This window comes from Amia ocellicauda, chromosome 22 (genome assembly GCF_036373705.1).
Source record: "Amia ocellicauda isolate fAmiCal2 chromosome 22, fAmiCal2.hap1, whole genome shotgun sequence".
In the NCBI taxonomy this organism is placed as follows: domain Eukaryota; kingdom Metazoa; phylum Chordata; class Actinopteri; order Amiiformes; family Amiidae; genus Amia; species Amia ocellicauda.
Genome location: NC_089871.1, coordinates 1,600,479 through 1,612,006, shown reverse-complemented (window position 1 = coordinate 1,612,006; position 11,528 = coordinate 1,600,479). Strand labels below are relative to the sequence as shown.

General features: G+C 49.1%; 1 protein-coding gene across 2 annotated transcripts; it reads right to left on the bottom strand.

Annotated features, from left to right (window-relative positions):
- Positions 1-398: 398 nt before the first annotated feature.
- Positions 399-11,250, bottom strand: mks1 (MKS transition zone complex subunit 1). Of its 2 annotated transcripts, XM_066695424.1 has the most exons (19): positions 10,999-11,250; positions 10,781-10,867; positions 10,076-10,197; positions 9,621-9,685; positions 7,971-8,126; positions 7,748-7,842; positions 7,215-7,343; positions 6,711-6,812; positions 6,235-6,343; positions 4,569-4,625; positions 4,434-4,476; positions 4,195-4,257; positions 3,793-3,863; positions 3,604-3,673; positions 2,723-2,830; positions 2,251-2,384; positions 1,812-1,894; positions 1,618-1,715; positions 399-1,360 (listed from the first exon to the last, which is right to left on the bottom strand). In XM_066695424.1, exons 2-19 carry the CDS (start codon positions 10,855-10,857, stop codon positions 1,257-1,259), a joined length of 1,686 nt encoding a protein of 561 aa, XP_066551521.1. In that variant the 5' UTR covers positions 10,858-10,867; positions 10,999-11,250; the 3' UTR covers positions 399-1,256. The 2 variants fall into 2 exon arrangements, with proteins under 2 accessions (XP_066551521.1, XP_066551522.1); XM_066695425.1 differs by lacking the exons at positions 10,076-10,197; positions 10,999-11,250 and having other exon boundaries at positions 10,781-10,865.
- Positions 11,251-11,528: the final 278 nt, after the last annotated feature.

Sequence of the window (11,528 nt, the reverse complement as noted above, 5' to 3'; positions counted from 1 at the left end):
ATGTGCAAGAAAGTCAGTTCCTCGCTTTTAAGTTTAAGAATCAATGCATTAAGCTTAACGACGATTTAAGATAATACATTATACTTTAAGAAATACTATTGACACAATAGGCAGCTCGCCTTTTCAAAGTTTAGTCTGACAGTCCTGTTTCTCTGGTTTCACGTTCTCATTCTCCGCCGTCATTCATTGTGTATGTACTACACTTATCACATTCAAAAGGTATTACCTAATGTGACTCAACCCATTTCTCCTTTTGCACGATTTGGCTGAAGTTGTACTGATATTTAACAAATTACTACAATTTGTAATACTATTTAGGAGTAAAACAGAGTTGGGTGGATTTAATGTTCTTGGAGAAGATCTGTCACAGAAGAATAAAAACAATAAAAACAAATGAGTGAAAGATATAATTGACTTTAATATTTACAAATCGTATAAACAATAACATTCCCCAAAAAGTTATAAAGTGACCCTCCAACTGAAATATAAACACAAAATCGCAAAGAACATGTCTAGGTTGGGTACCACTCTCATTGGAAAACACAAAACTGATGAATACTGTAATATCAAATATAAATATCATATGAAGTGTTTGAGACTTTTAAACTATTCATTGTAGTTCAGGGTAAACAGATCAGGGCCGAGACCAAGACTGTTACAGCCGGCCTAAAAATGTATGTAATTGAAGAAGCTCGGAGGCAGCTGTATCTTATGTATTTAAATCACGTTGTAGAAACTTGTGAAAGATTTGACCGCAGTAATAATGAATTCTCTTGGCACCATCGTTTTTAAGCAGTGGTTCCCAACCCTGGTTTCTGTTCCAACCGAGCTCTCAATTACTTAATTGAAATAATAATTTCCTATATCTGAGCCTTTTAATTACTTTAAAGTGGTTTTAAGTTTAGAATTGTATTAACTTATTAAAGAACCAACTCTTAAAAAGAGTTCAAGGTTCAATTAAGTAATTGAGAGCTGGGATGGAACAAAAAACAAGACCAGGACCAAGATTGCGAGCCCGTTTTTAAGCACAACTCTGATTGGATATCCATTACCAATGGGTTGCATGGATCTTGTACTTCTAAAAACAGATGTTATTTGTCCTGCTTGTGCACAATAAGGTGGTGTTTCTCTCTCTCTCTTTAAGAACAGTTTTCTTGCAGCTGGTCTGCAGGTGTTTTGACTGCAGGCTTTTAGAGACTCCGCTCTGACCCTCAAGGGGTTTGATGCAGCAGCTCTGAGTCGACTCTGCTGGGGGGTCACGCTGTGGTCTCGGAGGTGGGGGGCGCTGTGGTGTTGAGGAGGTCGCTGGGGAGGCTCTCCCGGGCCTCCTGCATGCGTCTCTGCGCCCTCAGGAACGCCTCTGTGGACCCGGATACGCACACAGGACAGACATGGCAGGTTACCCTGATACAGTCTTTAAAAACATCATCATCATCATCAGCGCTCCTTCAGGTTTTAAAGAGTGCCCCCCATATAACACTGGGTAACCCCTCCCCCCACAAGAATAACAACCGAGTAGGACCCTGAACACAAGAACAGCAGTTCTCACTGAGGAACTGAGGCAATGAGAGTGTGTGTGTGTGCGTGTGTGTACGTGTGTGTGCGGCGTTGTCTTACCCAGCACATTGTTGGTGGTGCTCTGCTTACTGAAGCCCCCCAGCTGGTCCAGCACACTCTGCCTCCTTTTCTTCAGGGCACTGGCATCAATGAAGGCCCTGCAGCCAAGGGCACAACAGGGGCAGAGTGAGGCACGGTGCGTGTGTGTGTGATCAGCAGGTGGCAGTGTGTGTGGCGTCCCCTCCCTCACTCACCGGGCTTGCTGGATGCAGTGCAGGGTGAAGGTCACACTGCCCGTGGTCTCACTGCGGAAACCGAAACGGCTGAGCCGATCGCCCTGCGTAGGAACAGAGCCAGGGAGAGAGTGAGAGTGGGAGGGAGAGACATGGAGGTCGGAGGTCAGAGGTCGGGGCTACTCCAGGGGAGCTGCGCAGCACAGGGAGAGCAGAGAGCAGCCAGCGGACTGTGTTAGTCCAGAGGAACCTCTCGACCCAGACGTCAGCTGGCACATCCCCAGGTGGCTGAGCCGGGGGACAGCTCTGACAGACCCTGCGCTCTATAGGCCTGTGCAGTTTCCCGAGTTACAGAAACACTCTGACTGTCTCCTCAGTCATGTGACACGGGTCAGGAAGCCAGAACACACCTGGGGCTGCCGCAGTGTCTCAAAGCCTGAGCTACTGCCACCCCACCCACCTTGAAGGTCCCGGGCACGCGGGCATAGCTGATGTCCTCCAGCTCGGGGGCGCCTCCGATGAAGAAGCGCCGCAGCTCGGCCACCGTCGCAGGCTGCACCGGCCGCCATGTGGAGCAGGTCAGATTGTGGCATCCTGCGGGCAACAAGACAGCACTACAGACCTTACCGCTTGGACTAACGAGGCCGAGGGCCGGGGGGGGAACCAGGACAGACTCGTTGTGCCTTTTTGTACTTTTATTCCAAAAGATAACTGCACCACACTCTGGAGAGTTGCACGCTGAATGTGAAATCCAGCCCACCTCATGCTCAGTGTGTGTGTGAGTGTGAGTAAACAGCAGGGTACCACAACTTAAACAAAGCACATGCTTACACATATAAATATACACATATATGAAGTGCTAGAAGGGCACATGTGGCACTGGGGGCAGACGCGCTGTTGGAGCCAGGGTGTCGGAGGAGTGCGTAGCTCACCTGGGGTGGGGGGGATGACAAGGTAGCCGTAGCCCTCAGTCCTGTAGCGCTGCCAGAAACCCAGTGAAAGGACTTCGAAGTACAGCACTGGCCACTGGGGCACAGAGTCTGTGGGCACAAAGTGGGTTGTGAGTAACAACTGCACAACTGTGGCAACGCAGCACTCCAGATCACACACACCAGCAACCGGACAGCACCCACACAGGGTCGAGGGTTTCCAGTGATATCAAACAGATTATCAGACAGAAAAGAAAGCGCACTCAGGCCACGTGACAGTGAACTCATATCCACGTTACTGGATTCGATGTAAATGTCGCTTCTGACTCATGAGTACAAAGCGCTGGAATACAAACAATCTGATGATGCCGCCCTCCTCTGGGCCCTTTTGCTCTTTCTGCTTGGTGTCACGAAAAGACTAAACAAGACGTTATGAGAAAGCGCGTTTCTCCTGTGTGTGCAGCGTGCGCTCTTCCGCCTCACATCTGTAAGGTACTTCACTCTGAATAGCCTCCAAAACTTGTAAATGGGTCTACCGGACAGGCCCGAATATACGCCGGCCTCGGATTGAAGATAAGCTTACTTTTCATTGCAGAGGAACTTAAGAAATTACAAAGAAAAATTACATTGCAGTTATCCTCAATGCTCCTGACGCAACAGATCCATTTCATTGTCCATCACAGATACACCACATGATCCGGGACAAAGCTAAACCTGGTGACATCACACAGCGCCAGGACAGACCTGCAGGAATGACCCGGGAATGACCTTCCCCTGTGAGCACGCGTGACTCTGCCAACACACGTGATCAGGGTAGACGGGTAACATGCAGCACAGACCCCCCATGTGCACGACACGCCGTGAGCGGAGAACCAGGGACTGACCTTCTGTCTCGTCCTCCTTCCTGAAGTAGGCCTCAAAGCTGAAGGGGTACGAGAAGTAGGCAATGTTCTCCTGGGATCCAAACACAAGGCAGTTTCAAACCCATAAGCACCAAGTAAAGATATGTATATACACACCAATATAAACATTTAACTACATATATTGGATAAAAAAAGGCCCCCGTGTCTTACCCTGCCCTCTGAGCGCGTGCTGCAGGTCTGAGTGACACCGGAGAGGGACTGGGAGGACAGGCTGGTCCAGTCTGGGATTCAACACACACACACACATATGTTAAAAGTCTTGCTGATAGACTGTCCTGTGATGCTGTACTGTCTCTGAACTGACCTGCACTACTTCCCACTTCAGTGACCGTGTCTCGTTCAGACAAGGTTGTACTTTATTTATTTACTCTTCATGAGCCCAGCTGCAGACGCCTCTGAAACTAGACAGGGTTTCAGCTCTGACCTTTGCCGTGTTTTCCAGCTACCTGCCAATCAACCCCCAGCCTATAACAGCAGAAGTGTGTCGCTACTTTCAGTTTCACTTTGCCTTGTTTGTATTTCCTGAAAGACCTCAACACCCCGGGCACTTACTCTCAGGCAGCTCGAAGAAGAAGTGCACGTACAGGTTGTCGTACTCGTAGCCCTTGGCTGAGACTGCAAGAGAGGCAAGCAGAGCATCCGCAGTGTCACAGCACACGCGTGTCTCTTACTCTTACACTTACACACACACACACACACACACACACACACACACACACACACACACACACACACACGCCTCTCACAGCAGGCTTCTGTAACTTCTGAAGCCCCAGGCGGCCAGTACTCACCGATCTCTCCGTTCACCAGCAGGCGGAGCATGCCCGGGGGAGGCTGGGGGCAGAAACAGAGTGAATAATGAGTGAGAGAGTGAGTGAATAGTGAGCGAGTGAGTCTTAACTGCGGTGGGGGGGGCGCACACGTACCATTTCGAAGTCTTGGCCGACCAGACGGTTGAGATAGTCCTTGTGCCGCATGTAGAGCTGGGGACAAAGCCACTCTGTCAACCCATGGATGCTTAAGAAACATCTCAAGGCCACAAATACAAAATAACTAGAGGTTGCATGCAACTTTGAAGGCTTCCAAGCTGTATCAGTGTTTCAGGTTTTAGCAGGCGTTTGTAGTTTAAATGGTGTTGTTGAATGTGTGCATTTAATTTTCAGTGCAGTATATAATAAATGTACAGTTTTCAGGCTTGTGCCATTTGAGGTACATATTACAATGTCAGTGTAATGTAACATATCTCGATTGCCTGCTTCAATTATGTAAGGCAGCATGTTATTTTTCACTTAATTCTAACATATATGTGAAGTTTTCATTCTTGTGTCATTAAACATGCAGAATGCAATTTCCATGTTTGTCCACATGATGGAGGCAGAGGTCAGTATGTGGCTCAAATGACATGCTGTTATTAAAATTGTTTACAGCAGCCGTGTTTTGTGTCCTGTCAACTTGCCTTCATCAACTTTGATGGATCGTTGTATTAGAGTTAACCACTGAAAATTGAAGCACCTTAGGCTGGACGGTTCTGTAGATATTCACTGCTGGATGTGACACGGCCACCGCGCCGCATAACCAATGGGGACGAAACTCATCACAATCACACATAACATTGTAATTTATTATTGTACTAATTTTGGTGAGTTTTGGAATATGGCTTCTGGGGTCAAATTTAATGCGTTTATAAATACGCATATTTTGCATACATGCACAGTCATTTGCTTGTGGTTGCCATGTATTTGTATGCAGTCACTTGCAGATTTCATAGATAGCAGTTTCAGGGCTCTGGGCTTTAGATTTCTGGAGCAGTAGCCGATTTCATATTCGCACGCGGACACGTTAAATCCAGCACTGCAGCTTAACCGAGTACCCCACAAACTTCATTCTCGGGTTTTATGTTCAAGGCATAGGCATCAACATATGTGCAGAGTTTCATATGTGCACTGCGTTCCAATGTGCAGAAAATGTGTAATGTGTTTGATGCAACACGTTATTTTTCATTGGCCCACAGTAGCTAAGTTTTAAAGTGGAGCAACTCGCCTTGAACAAACTTTGTAGTACTCTGTATGTACTCAGTATGGTTCTGAAGAAGAAGAACCAATGATGCAACATCGCTGCCAAACCGTGTGACACATTGATTCTGATGAACAACCGTAATAGAAGGGTACAAGGTATGTATGTGTATGAAGTTGCAGATGCTTGTGTCAAGCAGTTTTGGAGAAGATTTTTGTAGCGTTGCATACCTTCACCACTAAACGCAATATGGCAGCTCGACCAGCATTTGTAGTTTTCACTGGGATTGATGGTCTTAGTGGTTTCTACACACTGGCACGTTTCATGAGTTTTCATGCATGTATGAGAGTTTTAGTGGCATTTGAGATTTTGGTGGTGGAAGAAAAATAAAATAATAAAAATTCATAACAAAAACACTTTGTGCATGGAAGCCTAAAAAGGAAAATCCTAAATGAGAAAATGTGACCGAGTCTTAACTTAGAGATGCAGGTAAAGGCAGCGTTGGTCTGTATGTGACCCTGGGGTTGTTGAGAGGGTTATCTGGGGTCGTGTTGCAGGGAGATGAAGGTGCACACTCACGTCCTTGTACATGCGCTGCTCCCGCTCCTGTTCCTCCGGGCTGATGCTCTTAGACACGTCCTCCAGGGTGTATTGCCACAGCTCCTGCCTCAGCAGCCCGGCCTGCAGCCTGCGGAGACACGTGCAGAGGAGCCCGCGTGACTCAGGGAGCGAGAACAGCCTGTTGCTCCGACATCACTCCCTCCGGATCCGGCAGAGCGTTCAAACTCCGGCCTTTACACCCTGTGAGTTGGGCTGGAAGGCCTCAGGCGACCCCACAGAGAGCCTCCCATCATTCTGTAACCACAGGAACTCCCGAGAACGCCGTCAACGAGGGCCAGAGCCTCGGCTGCATGTGCTCACTGAAATCCCTGGCATCGGGATGGTTCCCACAAAAATGTGTGTTTCCTTTTTTTAATCAGGATTGCTAATAAGTGGCATCCAATCTAATAATAATAAAAGCAATAATAATAATGGCGCTGACTGGCGTGACACACCTGTAAGGTCCCTTGTTGTTGAAGTCCGGCTGGACGGTGATGACCCCGTTGCTGTCCACCCTCACCGTGCACAGCATGACCTCGTTGTCCTTGTGGCCCAGCCTGCAGCACAGACACACACAGCTCACACAACCTGGAGAAGGCAACGGCACACATGCAGCACACCACACACCCGGCACAGACTCCCTCGTATATCTCACACCCCCTATCCACCGTATTGCCACAGCGCCACTGTTCTGGAGGAATGCATTGCTCGAGACATGGTGAAATCACAGCAGACGTGTTTACAGACCCTACTGACAGGCAAACCTGAGGCTAAAGACCTTAAAAAACTAAACAAATGCTCAAACAGGCATCTGGAGCTTAAGAACCACTGGGCTGCACCCCGAGACTCTGGCACCCCTGGTCCAACACGGCAGGGTCCTGGAGTGGGGATGGACATTAACCGGACACCGTGCCGCAAATGGGAAATAAACAGGAAGTGGAACACGGCGTGGCCCTCACATGCCATAGGGCCCCAGGTCCCCCATGATGTGCATGGTCTGCACCGGCGTGTTGATCACGTGGTTGTTCTTCACAAACTCCTCAGACGGCTCCCAGGTGATGAGGCGTGACTTGGGCAGGCTGCCCTCCCTACATAGGACAGAGAGAGAGACGGGGTCAGGAGAGCCAGGCCGGCCCCCAGGGGCGTCTCACACTGAAAAACACAAAAGCAACCGAACTGGCTTCACTGCAACTTCTGTCACATAAGAACACAGGACAGTGTCCAGTCGAGAGGAGCCCATTCGCCCCATCGTGCTCGTTTGGTGTCCATTAATAACTAAGTGATCAAGGATCCTATCCAGTCTGTTTTTGAATGTTCCCACATTGTCTCTTCAGCCACATCGCTGGGGAGTTTGTTCAGATTGTGACGCCTCTGTGTGAAGAAGTATCTTCAATGACTGACTATGTGTGAGGTAATAATAATAATAATAAACACACAGACAGGTGGACAGATTGTGAGTGAAACCCTGCAGGGAGGGAGGAGAGTCACTCACACGGCACGTCTCTCCTGTCTCCGCCTCCTGACACTGGCCATCCGCTCCGCCAAGGAAGAGGGCTGCTGTCCTGGGACCAGCACCGACTCATTGTGCTGCAAAGACACGCACACGCACACAGACACAGACACAGACAGACACAAACACAGACACAGACACACTGATTAAGAGCTCTGTTCATTGGGAGAAAGGAATAAAGGGGGATGAAGTGAGGCCAGCGCACCTCCTGCAGGTTGGTGTAGCGGTCGTAGTCGGTGTAGGTAAAGATCCTGCGGTTGGGCCGCCCCCCCGCCCGCTCCAGAGCCAGGACCTCGGCGTGGTACTGCCGGTCCAGCGGGCTCTGGCAGGATGACTCGGACCGGAACAGGTCCATCTCGAACTGTACAGAGAGAGACACACACACACTGTTGGGATCAGCTGACCACACTCACTGTGCAGCAGACAGGAAGCTGTCACACCTACAGAAACAGAAGATTACACAGCGATGGCACTTCTAATCTGCCTGACACATTCATCTGGGTATTAAAAACTGAACTGTAAACAAACAGTAACCTTTATTTTATATACACTCACCTAAAGGATTATTAGGAACACCATACTAATACTGTGTTTGACCCCCTTTCGCCTTCAGAACTGCCTTAATTCTGCGTGGCATTGAGTCAACAAGGTGCTGAAAGCATTCTTTAGAAATGTTGGCCCATATTGATAGGATAGCATCTTGCAGTTGATGGAGATTTGTGGGATGCACATCCAGGGCACGAAGCTCCCGTTCCACCACATCCCAAAGATGCTCTATTGGGTTGAGATCTGGTGACTGTGGGGGCCAGTTTAGTACAGTGAACTCATTGTCATGTTCAAGAAACCAATTTGAAATGATTCGACCTTTGTGACATGGTGCATTATCCTGCTGGAAGTAGCCATCAGAGGATGGGTACATGGTGGTCATAAAGGGATGGACATGGTCAGAAACAATGCTCAGGTAGGCCGTGGCATTTAAACGATGCCCAATTGGCACTAAGGGGCCTAAAGTGTGCCAAGAAAACATCCCCCACACCATTACACCACCACCACCAGCCTGCACAGTGGTAACAAGGCATGATGGATCCATGTTCTCATTCTGTTTACGCCAAATTCTGACTCTACCATCTGAATGTCTCAACAGAAATCGAGACTCATCAGACCAGGCAACATTTTTACAGTCTTCAACTGTCCAATTTTGGTGAGCTTGTGCAAATTGTAGCCTCTTTTTCCTATTTGTAGTGGAGATGAGTGGTACCCGGTGGGGTCTTCTGCTGTTGTAGCCCATCCGCCTCAAGGTTGTACGTGTGTACGTGGCTTCACAAATGCTTTGCTGCATACCTCGGTTGTAACGAGTGGTTATTTCAGTCAAAGTTGCTCTTCTATCAGCTTGAATCAGTCGGCCCATTCTCCTCTGACCTCTAGCATCAACAAGGCATTTTCGCCCACAGGACTGCCGCATACTGGATGTTTTTCCCTTTTCACACCATTCTTTGTAAACCCTAGAAATGGTTGTGCGTGAAAATCCCAGTAACTGAGCAGATTGTGAAATACTCAGACCGGCCCGTCTGGCACCAACAACCATGCCACGCTCAAAATTGCTTAAATCACCTTTCTTTCCCATTCAGACATTCAGTTTGGAGTTCAGGAGATTGTCTTGACCAGGACCACACCCCTAAATGCATTGAAGCAACTGCCATGTGATTGGTTGGTTAGATAATTGCATTAAAGAGAAATTGAACAGGTGTTCCTAATAATCCTTTAGGTGAGTGTATATTTAATAATAATTAGGTCTAGACTCTTCACCGAATATAGGGTATTTGAAAACACTGTGCTCTCGGGGCACGGACCCTACCTGACTGTACAGCTTCTCCTGCCAGCCCACCGTCAGCTCCTCCTTGTCATCATGGTGCCCTCCCGCTACGGCACAAGACAGCGATCGGATGAGAGGAAAGCGGCACACAGTGAAACAACACCCTCGACGTCATACTCTCTGCCCTGCTTCCGACAACAGGGGTTGAATTAGTCGAAAAAGATGGCAAACAATACACCTGTTGATGGAGTAGCATTACTTTCGTTTTTAAAAATAAATGTTTACAGATGCCCCCCATGGCGCTGAGGTCTTTATCAAAGGCCTGGATGACAGAAGAGGTTGCTAGCTTGATTCCAGGTGGGCGGAGAGCAGCAGTTTGTGCCACCGGTGGACTACATCCTGGTGAGTACCAGAGGGAGACCCGGTGCGGTCCGGGCCCCGGGACAGTGGGCAGGTGGGAGTGGGGGTTTTTGGGGTATTTATTTGGAAAGCCCTACCTGAGCCGGCCTGGGTGCTGAAAGTGGAGAGCTCGATCATGCCCCGCTCCTGTTGGGCCGAGGCCTGCTCCCGGAGCTGCTGGGAGAACACCGTGACGGAGGTGACGCGCTGGAGCCGCACTCTGCAACGATGGGGAAACCCCCCCCAGTGAGCCCCCCCAGCACTGACACAACTTAGCACCCCGTCCGGACACAGGGGTCCACAGGCTGCCCTTCACAACACGAGGCAGGAGAGAGCATCGGAGTGGACGCCAATCAAGACTCGCTGAGGACTAATGGAAGGAGATCAGCTGAGGTGATGCTGATGGGCCTAACTGATGACCCCTGAACTGCAGGAGGAAGTGAGAGCTGCCAATTTCGCGGCCCCAAACCCACTCCACCACTCAGACACTCTCACAGGCACGGATTTGCTCATCAGTTCATACTACGGATGCATCACACAATTAAGCCAACAAACAAATAAATCGCGTCTCACTTGGATAACGGGGAGGAACAACGGATCTACACAAAGTCCCAGAGCGCAATACTATCCGGATCTGGACTTGTGTTTAGTTTTTTGCCAAGTTTTAGTAAAAGTCAAAAACAGGCTTCTAACCGCATCGTCATTCCAGGCCTTTAACAGCAGTGCGTGTTATCGCTGTTACTGTAACGAGCCCGGGCTCAGCCATCGCCAGTCACGGAACCGCGTCTTTGTGCGCCCGGTACCTTATCTGCAGGTTCTTGACCGGGTCCCGGGACCGGTAAACCGCCTCTCCGGTGTCGCTGTTCCAGCCCTCCGCCATGTTGGCCCCGCTGTCGTTATGGTAACGGAGAGAGAGAGAGAGAGAGAGAGAGAGAGAGATGGGGGACAGTTTTCTGGCTCGTTTTACAGATCACCCCTTTTCAGGCACGGAGCGGTGCTCGTGTGCTATTTATTTTCTTACGTTTTTCTGCTTTTTGTAATAGATGCGTGAAAAGCATTTGTTTTCCACCCACAACTTGCGACAGTGTCCCAAAGCAGTGCGTCACCCCAGCGGCGGCGTGCGGACAGCCCATGCGCAGCTCTGAAGCATCAACACCGGCGTGACTGCGGAGGTTTGGTGCATGTAGACATGTGTCGTAAATATAATCTGCAGGCTTGGCATTTTCCTCAGTGTAGATCATAAGACAGTGTCCAGTGGAGAGGAGGCCATTCGCCCCATCGTGCTCGTTTGGTGTCCATTAATATCTAAGTGATCAAGGATCCTATCCAGTCTGTTTTTGAATGTTCCCACATTGTCTCTTCAGCCACATCGCTGGGAGTTTGTTCAGATTGTGACGCCTCTCTGTGTGAAGAAGTGTCTCCTGTTTTCTGTCTTGAATGCCTTGAACACTACTTCACTATGAGGGTTATTGTGGAGACTATACAGTGGAATAACTGCAGGACTGACCACACTTAAGGTGGCAGGGATAGGATAAAGACCCAATGCATGGG

Excerpts from the sequence above, each read along its gene's own strand:
- mks1 (XM_066695424.1), bottom strand. The coding sequence starts at position 10,857 with ATGGCGGAGGGCTGGAACAGCGACACCGGAGAGGCGGTTTACCGGTCC. Across the intron at positions 6,344-6,710 it reads AACAACAAGGGACCTTACAG|GCTGCAGGCCGGGCTGCTGA; the intron begins GTGTGTCACGCC and ends GTGTCTCCGCAG. Across the intron at positions 3,864-4,194 it reads CTTCTTCGAGCTGCCTGAGA|ACTGGACCAGCCTGTCCTCC; the intron begins GTAAGTGCCCGG and ends GTTGAATCCCAG.